The sequence below is a fragment of the Anolis sagrei genome, chromosome 1 (assembly GCF_037176765.1).
Source record: "Anolis sagrei isolate rAnoSag1 chromosome 1, rAnoSag1.mat, whole genome shotgun sequence".
Classification (NCBI taxonomy): domain Eukaryota; kingdom Metazoa; phylum Chordata; class Lepidosauria; order Squamata; family Dactyloidae; genus Anolis; species Anolis sagrei.
The window spans coordinates 114,121,435-114,139,144 of NC_090021.1; the positions used below are offsets into that span (position 1 = coordinate 114,121,435).

The 17,710-nt window shown below is 41.6% G+C and overlaps 1 protein-coding gene across 5 annotated transcripts in view; it reads right to left on the reverse strand.

The window, feature by feature from the left end:
• ADGRB3 (adhesion G protein-coupled receptor B3) overlaps positions 1 to 17,710 on the reverse strand; it is a 596,417-nt gene that overhangs the window by 132,788 nt on the left and 445,919 nt on the right. For all 5 annotated transcript variants that reach the window (XM_060752829.2, XM_060752830.2, XM_060752828.2 and 2 more), the window contains 3 exons: positions 13,764 to 13,890; positions 12,090 to 12,193; positions 9,019 to 9,121 (listed from right to left, as the gene is read on the reverse strand). In XM_060752829.2, the coding sequence (XP_060608812.2) occupies positions 9,019 to 9,121; positions 12,090 to 12,193; positions 13,764 to 13,890 (334 nt within the window). The remainder of the gene's footprint in view (positions 1 to 9,018; positions 9,122 to 12,089; positions 12,194 to 13,763; positions 13,891 to 17,710) is intronic.

Genomic DNA, 17,710 nt, shown 5'->3' on the forward strand with positions numbered 1-17,710 from the left:
CCAATATGGGAATTGAATATAATACTGGCTTGGAGCCACTGTTATCTAGTGGGTGATTGCTCTGAGGCATTCTCTTTTTCTCTAAGTGATTCTTCCCTTCATTTTTCTGTGCAGTGAAAAATCACCATCTATAACATATCCACACTGTGGTTTTCCATTGAGAATACAACTACTGGTTATAAATATGTGGAAAATATTAAAACAGTTTGATATAATATATCATTAGGTGGGTCAAATATATTATGAAAAAATGTAATGTCCCAAATGTTATTGTACTAGAAGTCCCAAAAATCCTCACTAGAAAAGCCAGGTGCCATAACTCAATGGTGGATTACATATATTACTTCCTGAAAGCCCTGGAGAACATCTGCTAGTCCAGGTGGAAGCAGTGCTTAGCTAGCTAGGCCAGAGGTCTGATTACAGATAAAAAAGTTTATTATATTCCTAGGAAATTGGTAATAGGATGGTTTAGTGTTGATGAAGACCATACAGGGAATTTGAAAAACAGTCAGGAAATGATCCAATTTGGACCTCTAATAAATGCCACCATACTATCACTGCTAACCCATATCTACCCTCCATCTCCAGAATTCTTTTCTTTTCTTTTCTTCTTTGGGGGGGGGGGGGGCATTCTTTTATAGTCTTTGCATCCTAGCAGTGCCCACAACTTCCAGCTGTATAACCCACAGGTGCACAATCTATGAATCTTAACAGATAATAGTCCCCAATTGTCCTAACTAGAGCATAACAAATGCCGTTCTATAATTAGATACACAAGATGCAGGATTCGACATGTGTTGCGACAAGCTACCTTGGATTCTGCCTTAAAAGATAATGTGCCATGCAAACTCCCTTTAAGGCACAAGGACATGTCAGCAGCTCGAGACACAAGCCCAACAAGCAAACAGCGAAGGTGCAAGGGGATTAGCTAGTTGCATTTGTCTCCAGGCATTTTTGCCTTTCACTTCAAATGTTACAGTCTAGTTGTTTTCACAAGGAAACAGCGAAACTGTGTTTTCTTTTCTTCAGATGGCTAATTTGTTTTTATTTATATTGCCATTGCTAATGAAGCTGTAAGAGGCAGTTTCAGAATATGAAGAAAATAAAGCAATGTATACAGACACACAAACCATCTCTCTTTTTACAGGCAGTTACCTGCACATATATAAGAAACTTACTGAAACCTATTATTTGGGTCTTTACCAATCACTGATCCAGTGGAGGAAATCCCACTTTGTGTGAAAGGTAGAACATAAATCAAACAATTTATACCACTAAATTCCAAAGAATGTCAAAATGACACCATTTTTCTTGGGGGCTTAAAAGCAACAGCAAACAAGTGATCATATGAAAAGACTTATGTACCCTGCAATTGAAAGAATTGTGAACCACCCACCCCTCTTTCTAACACAACCTTTTTTTGGAAATGATGGGATTCTGGGGGGCTTCTGCATGCAATGCTAAGAGCTCCTCAAGACAGAAGGACAAGTAAGGCTATAGACCTGTGTGCCAGGCCATGAGAATCTAGTAAAGAGCACTGAACAATCACTGCATGGAAGAAGAACCTGTATCCATACTGATTCTGGTTGTTGAGATATATGGAGATATAGAGGCACACTGGCATGGTACAGTTCTTTTATTTACAGTTCTACCAGCCAGATCACACACACAATTTGATTCATGAAATGTAAGCCAATTTAGTCCAAACAAGATCAGCAGCACTGTATCAGTACAAATTCAAATGCTAGATTTAGTAACTGAAAAAAACACTTCAAACAACCTCTCCATTGTGGTCCCTGGAGATTCCTACTACAACGGTCATGGCCATGGCTTTTCTTTCAGTGCCAACAGCCATTGTTATTGAAACATAAATGCTTAGAACTAAAATGTCCACACTGTCTGTATGCAGTGTTTAAACTTTCAACTGGATTTCCCCCATTACTTTTTTTAAGAAATCCGATATAAAGCTGGTAATTTTCCCTTTAGTTTTAAGCAAATGATCAGCTTACTTGAGTAAAATAAAATAGGAGGAGGATCTTTTTGCTGATGATGTATCTTCCAGTCTAAAGCTCTCTACAATCCACTTCACTTTTTCCCCTTTTTGCACTACACATCTTTCAAATGAGCTAAAAAGCTATGTGATGAATACTTCTGAAGGCTCAAATTGAAACACTAGTTCATAGACCAAGGACTTTATCACATCAACAGTAATTAAGTACGAGCATGAGCACCCTTGCAATTGGGCATGTCTTCATTCAGGCAACTATGCCAATTCGGTGACTCGTAATCCTGGACTCCTACTTCTGCATAACCTTCTGCATAAATTATGCTGCTCCGTAATTTAATTTTGCAATCCTAGCAATAGTTAATTAAAAAAACCCCAAATACAACTTCAAATAAAGCAAATTGGAATAGTGAGGGCTTGAAAGTGGGAGTTGGAGAATCCTGTCCCTGATTTCACTTCAGTGCCAGACATGCCAGTGGAATGACCCCACTGAACCAACTAGGTAATGGGAACATGGCACCATTTGCAACTATTGAGATCAACAGCCAGGGATGGGCATATTACATCGATAGCAAGGGAAGTCTTTATCATGGAAAGAAGACAGCTTGGAAATGGGATGAAAATGGTGTTGAGTGATAAGTGACAGCCCTGCTTCAATTTTGGTTTGTCTATTTTGTATGATAAAGTCCCAAGAAAAAAGAGGGTGCATCTACACTGAAGAATTAATAAAATTTGACACCACTTTAACAGTCATGGTTCGGTACTATGGAATCATGGGAGTTGTAGTTTTACAAGGTCTTTAGCTTTCTCTGTCAAGTTACAACTCCCAGGATTCCAGCATATTGAGTCATGGCAAGTAGAGTGTCATCAAACTGCAGTGTAGATGTACTCTGAAAGAGGCAGAGATAGAAAATGAGAGAAATGTCTCTCTGCTAGCAGTATGCAATTGAAGTCATTACAAAATACTTCAGCTTTCTAAAATCCATAGTGATTCTGTAGGCCCTGTCAACAGAGACAGGAATCTCCTCTTCCTGAGGCACAGATACATCGCAACCTTGTTTGCAATGAAGGAGACAAGAGGTAATTTAAGCAGGCAAACGAACAGTCTCTTGAAGTCCTTCAGACTTTGTATCCTCTTAATTCACTCAGGGAAATTGTATAAAGCTAACAGACAGATAGTCGTAATGCTTGATACATGAGAACTGATGTTTAATATCACCCTCAGCTGCTTCATCGCTTGGCATCCCTTGTACTTCCCTGCCAACCTTCTAAAATAGCTATATCCTTTGCAACCACTCCCTAGTAGTTGGCAAGGACAGCTAATCTGTCTTACATATATATTAATTACTGAATTCAACTCTTTTAAAAAAGGGTTACAAAACAACATTCCCCAGTATTTCAGTGATCAACAATCTTTAGATCCGATTGTTGCTTCCAGTTCAGAAATAATCATGATAATGAAACATATCTGTATGTTTTGAGCACAAAAGTGTTGGTGATCTTTTGTGGAAGAATGAAATCATGTGGAATTGGAAGAGGCTTCCTTGGTATTTTTTCTTTGTATCAGCTGGTACTTTATTTTATGATTTTAGAATTGTTTGTTCTATTTTTATATTTTGTTAATAAGTCAGCCTGAAAGTGAAGACTAGGTAGCAAAGTGGGTTTTGGTTTTAGGTTTGTTTGTTTGTTCTTTTGCTAAAATACAGCAATGTAACATTTTAAAGAAATTCTTTGGCAAATTCATGCAACAATTGTTAATGTCTATGTGGACTGTTCTAAACAACCTCACATACAGCTGGTCAAATGATAAAATTTAGAGTATGAATATAAAACCACACAGCAGTCGCCAAAATTGTCACTGGGAGTACTACAGCCTCAATCACAGGAGCTGCTGTGGACCAAGACCCATGATTGTCTGTTATAGTTTGCTACATGAGAGTGTGGGCCCAAGGACAATCAAGCTAACCACAGGAACAGAAAGTCTATTATATATGGCTGCTCTAAAAGAGTGCTTTAAAGAAAGGAACAGAAATCAAGGTCATTGCTGACACTAGAGAGTGGACAGTAGCAATTCCACAGAGCAAGAAGGGAGATCAACTTCTCTAACCACCACCTATGGCACCTTCCCTCTACCTGGTAATTTCTATATTAGTGGTTCCCAAACTTTCATCACCAGATGTTTACGACTTCAATGCCTGGATATCCACAGATTGGCCAACACTCAGGAATTCAGGAAATCCAAAACATCTGGAGGACCAAAGTTTGGGAACCACTGTTCAACATGTTTGGGCAGTTATTCCCATCAAAACTGGCCAACAGCTATGTGGGCTGAACATGATGGGAGCTAAGGAAGGTTAAATGGCATGGGAGTGGGGGAAGAAAAGCAATGACCATGGAGGAAACAGTGTAGGACAAGATATTTAAAAATCAGATTTATCCTATGCTCATTTAAACGAAAACAGGTGAGATGAGACTCATGTACTGTCACATCATCTCAAGTAATATGAAAATAAAGGAAAAATAATAATTAAATGTAAAAGCAAGAACCTGTCCCAATATTTGGGAAATTATGTTTCTTTACAACCATTTCCCACTCCCACAGCGGCCTCAGACTCTGTGAACAATCACCAAAATAATTATACAAACACTACTGCTTTGGAACTTGTCTAATCTTCACCTCTATCCAGGCTAGCAAGGGTTGAAGAGAGTTGAGTACAGCAAGATTAGGAAGGCCGCACGTTCCTTAGGCCTGCCTCAGTGTACATTTTAGAATGGTACTGATATACTTACTAAGGAAAATGAAAGGAATGTGGGCAAATAAAGAACACAACTTTAATCCTTCGCCTTGGATGGTATACTATATAAAAAGAGAGGCAGATTTGTTTGATTATTACATGTTTTAGTGCCCACTGTTTATTCACGGTGGTGTGGTTTGATGTTGCACGAGGCACAAAAGGGTTGGAATCCCTCCTCAGCTAAGGAAACTCACTAGGTGACCTTAGGCATGGCACATTCTCCCAAACTTAAATAAAAGCAATGAAAAAATATCACCAAGCCAATCCTAAAATAGGATCACCTTAAGTTGTACTCAACTTGGCAGGTGTATAACAAAAACAACCCCTTTATTCAAAGGCCTGGAAACAGCATATATTGATTGATTGACTGACTGAATGACTGATGGTATATACCTAACCTGCTAGTGTCCCCGAGGCAATCTACAACATGTGAAAAAAAAATAAAACTTCAAATAACAAATTAACAAACAACACAGGCTAAAACTCCTTTTATTAAAATAGCTTTGAAACCATAGACATTTAAAATGGCTAGAGCAGAAAGCCCTGGTTTTAAGGTCCAAAGGCCAAGTGATGTAACAGCCAGAAGCTCAGAAAGAATATAGCCAGTCTGACTTCCCTTGGGAAGGTACAGCTTATAAATAGACAAGATTTATTTTACCTGCAGAATAGACATGGTATGTAGCACAGACTGATAGTAATCAAGGGCACTGCAGAATCACTGTGTCCGTGTTAGAATTTTAATTTGCCTTTCTTGCATCTAGTTCTAACCCTGTCTAGATGATACAAACAGATCTGTGTAGATTATAAATATGTTTTTGTGGCCAGTTTTTAAAGAAAGATGTAGCCTCATTTTCAGAGCCATGCTTAACGTTATCTCTTTTAAGATGGTCCAAAAAAATAAAGACCCATGTAGATTCGGAACTTGGGAATTTTAATCTTTTGAAGTCCACAAATATCACCCCTTTTTTTAAAAGCCTGAAGTCATTACAAATGGAAAAGGTTATGGTCCCTTCCAACATCAAGTTTCCATTATTCTATAAATAAGGTTCTTTTGTAAAACAATAGATGAGAATCCCAACAAAAGAGATGGATAGACAGACAAGCCCACATTGGAATCATGAGCAAGAATCTGATTTCTGTACCAAATTCTCAGGCGATACCTTCAACTTATTTTTGTGTTCACCTACTTTATTTCTAGGCTACATTGGAGCCAGGCTACTTTTAGACCTAAATGTTCTGAAGCAGATAATTAAATAAATCTTGCCAGAGAAATATGAGCACAGGTCTAGTTTCAGCACTACATTCTGAATAGTTACAAACACTCTCTAATTTTCACTAGACAGGAATGGCAACAGCAGGCCACTACCAAAGTATATACACACAACTTCGCTCTATAAGGCAACATCATGGAAAATGCATGGACAGAACATAGGCATAAATGACACCATAAGCAAATTATTAGAATATACTGGCTGGAAATAAACAAAATTATTAGAACTATTTTTCTGGTAAAATCAATGTTTTTCCCTGCCTCTCATCTATACCATTATTTTCAGGGATATTTGAAAAAGAACATATGAATTAAGAAAGGAAGACAAGAAGAAAATACACATTTAGGTGAATGCATTTTATACTACAGCATTTTTGCTTTTGTTTAAAACTCTTTTATTGGGTTTTTGTTTTTGGAAGATGGTGATGGAATGGAGAAGAAATAAAGCAAAGCATACAAGGCAAAGCTATACATGTCTAGTAAGAAGTAAATTCCAATGTATTCAAAGAGGCCATAAACGACTCATTTCTCAAAGACAACACATTAAATCTCAAAATACTTTGAAAGAAGTGGCAGAATGGGTTAGACAAGTGGTAATTTTTCTAAAACCTGCTGACCATCAAAATAAGTCAAGAACACTACCCTCTTTATAAGCCCAACCAGACGCATCTTGAAGACAATGCAATAATTGGGTAGAAGTGGCCCAAACTATTGGGCCACTTACAGAGCAAAGAAAATTTCCTTTTCCAACTCCAGTTCCTAAAGTGTCTGGCTACCATGGCCAGTACTTGTTAGATGAGGGATTTCAGGAACTTGAGTCCTAAAATATAACTTTTCCAATTTCCATTTGGAATATCCTGCAATGAGGCATCATGCCAAGTCCCCCAAAATATTATTCCATCCTGAAATTCTTTCTTCATGCAAATTCTGTTTCTACCTGCTGTTTCTGAATGTTGATTTGCACACTAGGCTGAACCCACCAATCCATTACTAAAAAAAATGTTTCCTTCTCCCCAATCCTGCAGCCCTTTGTACTACCTGAATATCTCTTCTAGAACTTCTGAAGCGGATTCTGATGGTGCACAGAAAGCCAACAGAAGCATTTTGGTCATCAGAATGGAACTCAATTATATCCACTCCATTATGTTTAGGATTAATAATCTACACATGGACAACCATGGATAGTAAAACATAAGAGGAGGAAACTCATGAAGCCATAATGGGACTTCAGCTATCTGGCACCCCCTGTTCACATCAAGGCTGCTTGAGTTCCTTCCTTCCTCCCACACTGAACACGGACACATGCTTGCACTGCTAAACACACATATATAATGCAAGAATCAGTCTTAATGAACCTCTAACAATACATTAAAATTAGAACATTCATAAAAATAAAATAGCTTAAGCAGCCAGTGCCAGGCAGCTAAAAGTCCCTCATAGCCACAAAGAGGGAATGTGAGAATGTTAAGAATGCAGTTGGTTCTCCTCTCTCTCTCTCTCTCTCTCTTCTGAGACCAGGAGGAGCACATCATTAAAATCAGTGACAGATTTTCTTATGATTTTAAAAGATGGGGAAAACACTTTTCTTGGGTATACTCTAGAGAGGGAAACTGTGCTATATGAAAGCAAAAGTTTAGGGAATGTAATGACCCCAATTAGTAGGGTTTTTTAAAAGAACTTCTAAAAAATCACGTTATGTATTCATGCATGTGTGTATGTGTGTGATGATCCTAATCGTCAGTGTGACTCACAGAGCAGATAAGCACAAAGTCCCGCTCTTAGCTCTTCAGCTTTAATGAAACTAATACTGCAATATTTCCACTGGAATACCCATTGCAACAGAGGACCCTTGTAACTAGCACAACTCTAAGAGAGAATCATTTTGAGTGCCTTTCTCATTAGGGATTTGCGTATTAGAATGGGGCAATGAGTCTTAGGGATCCGATTAGGAATTTCATCAAGGGTTTTCCCTTCCTTCCACAACCAATCTGCCAACAACCGAAATAGTGCCATGATCAGAATACTACGGGATTTAAAAGAGTAAGACCACAGATGATGAGGATTCGCACAATAAACCCATACAGATTTAAGTGTGATATTCCTAAACTCTTTAAACCAATCTGCTCACAAGGAAATGTTCATTAGTTGCTTGCACAAATGGATGACCATGACTCATAGCTTAGTTGTAACTCCTCAAATACCATTGAATCTCACAAAACATTATCATGGCTAATGAATTCAAGCAAAATTATGTATGAAATCAACTTTATTGACTGAAAACAAGCTGTTCAACACAGGATTTAGGACCAGAATGTTAGTTCTACTAAATGATCCCAAGAACGTCAAGTCAACTAGGCTGAGTAATGCTTGGTAGTCCAAAGTCATCATCAGAACCCATTTTCTAATACTCAGTACACTCTTTATAGCCAGAAAACAACATATATTATAGACCATAATTTAGTAATAGATGCACAGAACACGCATCTTCTCGTGACCAGTTTATTTGAGCAGTCCCTTGACAGGGCCTCCTCAAATGTTGTAACAGAATGCTCCAACTCCCAAATATTTTCTACTTCCCTACTCAATGTCAGTATGCTAATAAAGAAGACAAAAACATTGTAGCACAATCCTATTACAACAACCATAATGAGGCAGAATCTGAGCTTTTGATGTATCTTGTCTTTGAACTTTTTTAGCTTTGAAATTTACACAAGTTTGCTACAGGAAAAACATACACGCACACTAATTATCCAGAGGGAATGATACCAAATGGGGGAAGATAAACTTCCTAGGAAACATGTTGAATCATTTCTTTGACTTTTATTTATTTCACCAGAGAAGATATCAGATTTCTGCAAAGGAACCTCCTTTCTTTTGCCAAGAAGAGAAAAGCATTCAGCTATTTAAAAACAGATTGCAATTAATTTCAAAAGACAGTTTAGTCATACCTTATTATGGGTCTGTGTTTGTCCAACCAATATCAGGATATTTGATGAGATAATAGATAGGCAGAAATTAATTAGAATTATTGACCTCTCAGATCTGATGTACCTGTACAAATAAAAACACATAATGAAAGGCTTTCAAAATGCATGGCGTATCAGTTTTTGAAATTCTTATTGAAAACAAGACATTACTGACACTGATAATTATTTAGTGTTTCAGTAACACTTTGAAAATATAAGGGCTCCAGAAGTCTAATCTGAGCCTTAAAAACAACACTTGGGAATCTATTTTTAATTTGGTCTGTCCATGTCAACAATGGCTAATTACAGCATTGCACAAAGAATGAAAATGTAGCTCATATATTTTACAATGTTCCCAAAACTTCATTGTACTTCATGTGGGATACAAATACCACAATTCTTCTCCGTGGACTGTGCTAGTAGTTGGGAGCTTAATGGAAAACACCTGGAACTTATATTTCAGGGATGGCCAAAAAAATAGGCCCTTCCAGATATTGATAAGCATCTTGTTGGAAGGGCTTATTCAGAAACAGCCATGCTTGTTTCAGAAGGTCATATAGATATCTAACAGACAAAAATGACAAAAATGAGGAAACAGCTTCTTGAGCTGCAGAGGTCATAAACGATGGCCCTTGCTAATATCTCATGTAGTTTGCTGCCACACTAGCAGGGCAGGAGAGCTAAAGGGGCTTCAGGACTCCAACTTAGTTGCTCCCACCAGTACTGCTTTCCTGCTTTCTCTCACCTTCATCTATTTGCCTTTGTGAGTGCAATCTCCTCCCAGCATTTTAAGAAACGGCAGTAACAAGAAAGAGCATTGCCACTCTTTTTTACAAACATTTAGAAGGATTGGGTGGATAAGATCTGCATAACACAGATCTAGTCCCCAAAAATGCCACCTTTCCTTATAGTCCTCCAAGACTGAAACATTCTACTTTTTAATGTTACACCTCTATTGGATTTTCTATGGGATGCCCTGGACATGCCTGACTGGAGTGACCCCATAATTATGAAGCCTTTATGGCTTGATGATAAAACATAATAAAATAGAATCATAGAATCATAGAGTGGAAAGAGACCTGGTGGGCCATCCAATCCAACCCACTACCAAGAAGTAGGAAAATTGCATTCAAAGCACCCCTGACAGATGGCCATCTCGCCTCTGTTTAAAAGTTTCCAAAGAAGGAGCTTCCACCTCTTATCTTAATGGTAAGAAAGGAGTAGTTTATGTGGCAATACACATTTCTATCTCATAGATCATTGTCTAGGGGGAAAAAATAACCTCTGAAAATCCAGACACCATCTTTTCAATTTTGCTTTGATTGTAAATAGGATTATTTCCCTTAATATTGAGAAAATTCATGTTTATTCTCTCTTCTTCATATTTATGCTCTACTGCCATTAGTGCATATTAGAATGCATTCATTGTTTATCAATTTTAACACAAATGTGTGTGTACACACACACACACAGTAATTGAGTATGATGTTGATAGAGACAAATATAGACAGGCTTATTTTTGGCCTGGTCTTGATACCAAGCATTTTTACCTAATTGGTAAGGTTAGGAGATAGTGTGGAATATCTTTATTACAGTATTTCCATTTCAGTTGCTATTGTAATAGCATTGATATAGCTAAATATGTAATGATATGTTTTCACAGTGAGGTGTGGGCTGGGTGTGTGTGTGCAGATTTACTGTGTAAATGGGAGGCAGTTTATGTGGTTCACAGTTTATGTGATCTGACCATATGAATATACTCCTTTCTGCAATTATTTCTCACGCAACAAGATGAGTATTGAAGTAATTATTTGTCTTTTGAACTTTTAATAATTCCAAGAAGGATCTATTTATTTATTCATATGTCACAGAGGAAGATACCTCAAACTCACGATCCCTTCTTTCCAGTCACTATTTGATGCAATTTTTCTGTCTATATTGTGATGGCTGGGCCCATTTCAGCTGGATATCCACCATGACTTTTTTTTTTGGAAGTCAGCTTGTACAGTTCATTTTGTCTCTACATGTTGATCCTTGAGGAGGCACTCAGATTGTGAATGTCATGTATTAGTGAACATTTCCCTCTTCACAAGGGAACCCCATTGTATATAAGACATCCTTTTGTGCAAATGTATCCTGGGAAACTTAGATAGAAATCATGGGTTTCAAGCAAAGTAGTAATTTTATGTGAAGCCAAGATCAAAGTTATTAAGCAGGAGAAACATCTGCTTGTGCCACTGAATCAATAGGATCAAAGATCAAATTAGAGCAGTTGTTCCCAACCTTTGGGTCCTTTCACACAGCCATATAATTCAGAATATCAAGGCAGAAAATCCCACAATATCTTCTTTAAACTGTGTTATCTGAGTCCACACTGCCATATATTCCAGTTCAAAGCAGAAAATGTGGGATTTTATTCAGTTGTGTGGAAGAGGCCCGGTGTTTTGGACTTCATCTCCCATAGTTCCTAATAGCTGGTAAGCTGGCTGGGATTTCTGGGAATTGAAGGCCAAAACACCTGGAGGCCCAAGGGTTGGGAACCAGTGAGTTAGAGAATAGTGGGAGGGCCTTGGAGAGTGGTCACTCAGCTGCTTCTTTTAGGGGAAATCCCATATCAAAAATATGAATGTACAACAGTAACTGCAAATCAGAACTCCATAATGTGCCATGTTGGATATCAAGATCTCTTATGAGTATATGCTTCTGAACCGAAAAGGCAGGTCCACAAATGCTTCACCAACATAAATGGAAGAAGGAGTCTTTGGAAGTGGGAGGAACTCCAGTCTTCATGCCAATTACTTCACAAGATCAAATATGATGGGTGCCAAAGATGGGAAAGTGGTTTAGGTGGGCAGGAGGGGGGCACCCAAGTAAGAACAGAAAGTCTGTGATCCTAATCAGAAATTTTGCCGTATTCCATGATCTGATTAACAACTCATTCACAGCAAGGGTGCTCCCAAATTATTTTAAAAGGACAAGCTTTTTTGTTCTCCCCTTCTTCCCAGCTCAAAATCATGGTACATTTCTTTAAAATCCGCTCACCAATTACCTACCTCCATAGTGCTGCATAGACAACTGCTAGGGTGATCAAAGCCAAACATGAAAGGCCACTGCCTACTATAAGGGTGACTGAAGGAGCACCAGCTGATTCCATGATCTGTGGATCATAAGAAATATCTTTCAGATCAAACCACATTCCAGTTACTTACAAACAAAATCAAAACAGATGAAATACACATCTAACTTGGTTAGAAACCTTCACCTGATTGCCCAGAAGCCACCACTTCACCTTTCTTTAGCTTCACTTTGAGCATGTAATATTGCAGGGGTCCAGGCCCTTCCAGAATACCAAGATACTATCCCTGTTGGTCATTTTATACCACCAGAAAAAGAAGCCAAAAAATAAGATAAAAAGAATAGCGAAGACTTGTGAAGCCTTATTGGCCTGAAAGGGCTCCTTAGCTTATAAAACACACACAATGAAAGAAAAATGGATTTCCCTCTTTGATAGCTAGAAGTATTTGGATAGCAGTGCTAAACAAATAACATTTTGTTCATTCCAGCAAAGGAAATACCATCCCATTCCTTTAGCTAAAATAAAAAAACCAACTTTCTGACTTTACAACAACTTTGCCTTGACACCAGCATGTGGAAAATGAAGGTAATTTTAGAACAAAATAAAAATAAATAAAATGCATTCATTACTTGAAAGACAGGACCATTCAAACAAAGGCGCTTCAAGCATTTATTATTTACAGGAGTTTTTAAAAAATGACCTTGAGGAGGAAAACCCTTCCTTTGTGCTACTGAATATGCCCCAAAGCCTCCTAAATGTGCCTTCGAAGCCAGCACACATTTCACACCAGGGTTTGGTTTTTTTTAAATTCCAAAATGTACAAGCTACCAAAACAATTAGACCTCAAAGTTTGCAGCGATATGCTGCTGGATTGAACAGTGTGCTGCTGAAAAGACACCTCAAGGCTCTGAGATAAATTAGATATGATTTGTCATCCAGACAAGGAAAAAAGGTGTATCTTGCCTTGGATTTGGGGTTTCTTTCAACCAAAGACTTGTGCCTGGATGGGCACTTCAAAATCTATTTCCTTTATGTTGTAACACCTATTTGACCGGCAGTCACAAAGAAGATCTATCTGGTGAGCAATTATACTTTGGAGTTCCTATACATGTATAAGTGTGTGTGTGTGTGTGTGTGTGTGTGTGTGTGTATGCACACACACACACCCCTTATTTGAGGCATACTAGATTTCCTTCCTTGTGAGATGTCAATAGACAGCACAGATGCCAGATATCCTGAGAATGCCCAATGCAGAGCTGCAATCTCTTTCAACCAGACGAGCTGCCTTCTTCCTTCCAGAGGCAAAAGACACTGATAACTAAGACACATCCTGACACATTTCTTTCAGAATGAAAAATCTGCAATATTCTACATTCCAGAGGCTAGGTTTTCTCTGTGGAAGCGGGACTTCTGGGCACCTCAAAGTGCTCAGCCTGAGCCAGACCCCAAACCCATCCTCAACTGAGCCAGAGAAAAGGGAAAAGCCAGCCTTTCTCCAACCTGCCAGGCTGAGATGCCATTCCCCGACGCAGCCCATCTTCCCAGAGTTAATACCGGACCAATGTTTCTTTTTTTCCCCCCTTCCCTCCTTCCAAATCCCTTAGCCTTTCCTTCCCAGACCCTCCCCTCCCCTCTTGGCTTTGTGACTTACTATTTCTCGGGGTTGCTGAGCCAAAATGGCGAAGGTAGAGAGACGATCACATAAGCATTTCGTATGGGATGCATCGGTAAGCACGGTTTTACATCCCTGGCTGGACCAGGTTCCCAAAGAGTCGTTCCTGCAAGGAGAAGGAGAGAAGGAAGGAAGGAGGGAGAGGAGGAGGAGAGGAGGCAGAAGGGAGGGAAGGAGGGGGAATTAAAGAGAGAGAGGGAGGGAGGGAGGAAGGAAGGAAAGAGAGAAAGAGAGAGAGAGAAAATGGGGATAATTACGGCTGACCGTCAGTGATGCCGCGAAGAAGACAAAATGCACTTTAATTGGGAGCCGAGCCTACTGTGGTTCCCGGACAGACGCGGTTCTACTTGTTGTTGAATAGGACTTAATTTAGATGCCTCTCCAGATGTACAGTAATGCAGAAAGGAGGGGAGGAAGGAAGGAAGGAAGGAAGGAAGGAGGGAAGGAGGGGAGGAAGGAAAGGAAAGGAAAGGAAGGAGGGAGGGGGGAAGCCAAGGAGAGGAGGCAGGCAAGGGAAGGGAGCTGTCCAGCTCTGGAGGTGCTGAAAGCACGGCCCAAGGTCCCCCTCCTCCAGAGCTTCCTCGCACACTGCTCCGAAATGGCGGCAAAAAGGGGGAAGGAAAAACCCTCATGGGGGGGGGGGGGGAGGATTGAAACAAAAGACCTCTGTGGCTCCCTCCCCGCTCTCTCCCTCCCGTGAAGCCCCCTTCCTTTGCCGACCAGCCCCCCCCCCCTCCCTCAGGCTGTCTCTCTTTCTCACTCCTCCTTCTCCTCCTCCTCACCCGCGCCTTCCCCGCTCTTTCTCTCTCTCTCTCTCTTTCTCAGGGGCGCAATGCAATGCGGAGGGCGCTCCAAGAGGAGTCCTTTCCAGAGAGAGAAGAGATTGAGGGACAGAGAGGGGGGGGGGAGGATTGAGGGACACACACACACACGAAGAGATTGAGGGATACACACACACATACACACACACACAGAGAAGGAGGAGGTGGGCTCTTCCTCTTGGGGGGCTTTCGGGCTCAGCCCTTGCGGATTTCACCCTGGAAACCAGCAATAGCAGCAGCAGGGAGGGCGCTTCCTCCTCCAGCAGTTCTTCTTCCTCCTCCTCTTCCTCCTCCCCCTTTTTTGTTGCTTGAGCTCCAACTCTTCCTCTTTTTTTTTTTTTTGGCCCGAGTTATTCCCTTCCTATTTTGTCGCCTAAGATCCAAACCTTCCCCCTTTTTTTGCCTGAGCTCCCCCACCCCCCCCTTTTCTTTGCTTGAGCTCCAAAGTCTTCCTCCTTTTGCCTGCCATAGATGCAGGCGAAACGTCAGGAGAGAATGCTTCTGGAACCTGACCATACAGCCCGGGAAGCTCATAGCAACCCAGGGATTCCGGCCACGAAAGCCTTTCTCCTTTTTGTTGCCTGAGGTCCAACTCTCTCCCCCCCCCCCCCTTTTAAGTCTGAGCTCTTCCCCTTTTTTGTTCATGCCTGAGCTTCAACTTGACTTGACACCTCCCCCGCCCCCGGCCGCCTTTTACCTGAGCTCTTCTCCTCCAACTCTCCCCTCTTTCCTTCTTTCTTTCTCAAGCCACCCAGGCCTCCCTCCTCCGCCTCTTCCCTCCCTCCCTCCCTCCCGGTGTGCAGCGTGCGAGAGAGTGGGCGGGGAGGGGGGTTTCACCAGGGGTTTTCTCTTCCCTTCGCTTTGAAACACACACACACGGCTCGAATCTCCCCCTCCGTTGGCCGCCCGCCTTTCCAAAAGCCCGCCTGCGCCTCCTCCTCCTCCTCCGGCAGAACAATGGAAAGGAAGCCACCCGCGCTGCTTTCCCCGCGTGGGAGAAAGAAGGGACGGGTCTCGCTTCGTGCGGATCCAAACGGATTGAGAGCCCCTCTCCCTCCCTCTTTGCCTTAAAGGGAGACGTCGCTTTCTTGGAACCCCAACCTGGAGCGAGGCTTGAGGGGTTCGCCTGCCTTGGCATCAGCTCTGCCCTCGGCCCACCTTCCCACTGCCAGGCTCCCGAGGCAGGGAGCACCCCACGACTGCCTTTGGGGGGCACAGCCTCGCCCCACTCGCGCAAGAAAAAAGGGGAAATCTGGCGAGGAGAGGGAAAGGGAAGCGAAGGGATTGCGGCCTCCAATCCCCTCCCTTCCTAAACTCCCTTCCGCCGAATCCCTCTTTGCTCTGGATTCCACGCTTCCTTCGTGGCAAATCCACTCTAAATTTGTTTTCTGCCTCCGGCCTCCTGCAGAATGTTTTTAACAGCCCCCCTAAACTACAAACCCCAGAATTCTGCAGGAGGCAGAAAACAAATTCAGAGTGGGTTCAATCTCTAGTGTGAGGAGGTGGGGTTGCAGCTACACTGTGGAATCGATGCCTTTTGATTGCGCCGCATGGCTCAGCCCTATGTCATCCTGGCACCAGCAGGCCTAGGCAGAAGGATAGCAGCCTGGATAAACTACATGATTCCACAGCAGTGAGCCATGGGGTCACACTGCATTCATTCTACAGTGTAGACCAGGCATGGGCAAACTTCGGCCCTCCAGGTATTTTGGATTTCAACTCCCATCTTACTGGCTGTTAGGAATGGTAAGAGTTGAAGTCCAAAACACCCGGAGGGCCGAAGTTGGTGTAGATGTAAACCCTTCTGTATATACAGGCAGCCCCAAGTTACAAACAGAATAGGCCCAGCTTCTGCCAACCTAGCAGTTTGAAAACATGCAAATGTGAGTAGATCAATAGGTACTGCTCCGGTGAGAAGGTAATGGAACTCCATGCAGTCATGCAGGCCACATGACCTTGAAGGTGTCTACGGACAATGCCAGCTCTTTGACTTAGGAATGGAGATAAGCACCACCCCCCAGAGTCGGACATGACTAGACTTAACATCAAGGGGAAACCTTTACCTACCAGCTATACACACACACACACACACACACAGAGCGTGCTTTGGATAGCATAGGGTAACAGGATTGGTCCAAAAGCTTCAGTGTTCACCCTTTTCTGCCATGATGATAATACTTTCTGGAGTGAATTTCCCTTCCTTGGCGTAGGTTTCTCTCACTTCCTGTTGTCTCACCTCTATTCTATGAGTCATTTGCAAGTTGGATGTTTGTAACTCTGTGACTGCCTGTATTGTGCACTTGCAACATGCCATATCATAGCCCATATCTTGCTATATTAGTCTTTGACACAACTGCCTACTAGGAGCCCCTGGTGGCACAGTGTGTTAAACCCTCGTGCCAGCAGGACTGCTGACCAAAAGGTCGGTGGTTTGAATCTGTGGGGAGCATGTGAGCTCCCTCTGTCAGCTCCAACTTCTCATGTTGGGACATGAGAAAAGCCTCATGGTAAAACAACAAACACCCAGGCATCCTCCAGGCAACACCCTTGCAGATGGCCAATTCTCTAACACCAGAAGCACCTTGCAGTTTCTAAATTTGCTCCTGACACGAAAAAAACCAAAACTGCCCACTGTGGCCAATGCAAATGTTAGCCTATGGAACCTGTCCAATTCTAAACACACACACAGACACATACACATTTAGCAGCCAGACAGGCACAAAACAGGTTTCTCCTTTTCAATCTAAAGCAGGCATTTTCAATCTGTGGCCCTGCAGCTGTTTGGGCCTTCAACTCCCAGAATGCCTGACAATTGAACAAGCTTGTTAGGGCTTCTGGGAATTGGAGGCCCAAACAGCTGGAGGGCCCCAGTTTGAGTATGCCTGACCTAAAGGGAAAGGTGGGTGCAGGACAAGTTGCCAGCAACCTCTGCTATCGATCAACCTTGCCTGTTACTTTTATTCCCTCCTGTGAATCTTCCCTTGTTGTGACACTCTGTTAAAGCACAAATGAAATACATTTATCAGAAGTGATTAAATATTAAAGAAGAGGGGAGTTCGAGGCAAACTGACAGGGCCTAACACACAGAGACAGTGGGATTATCTC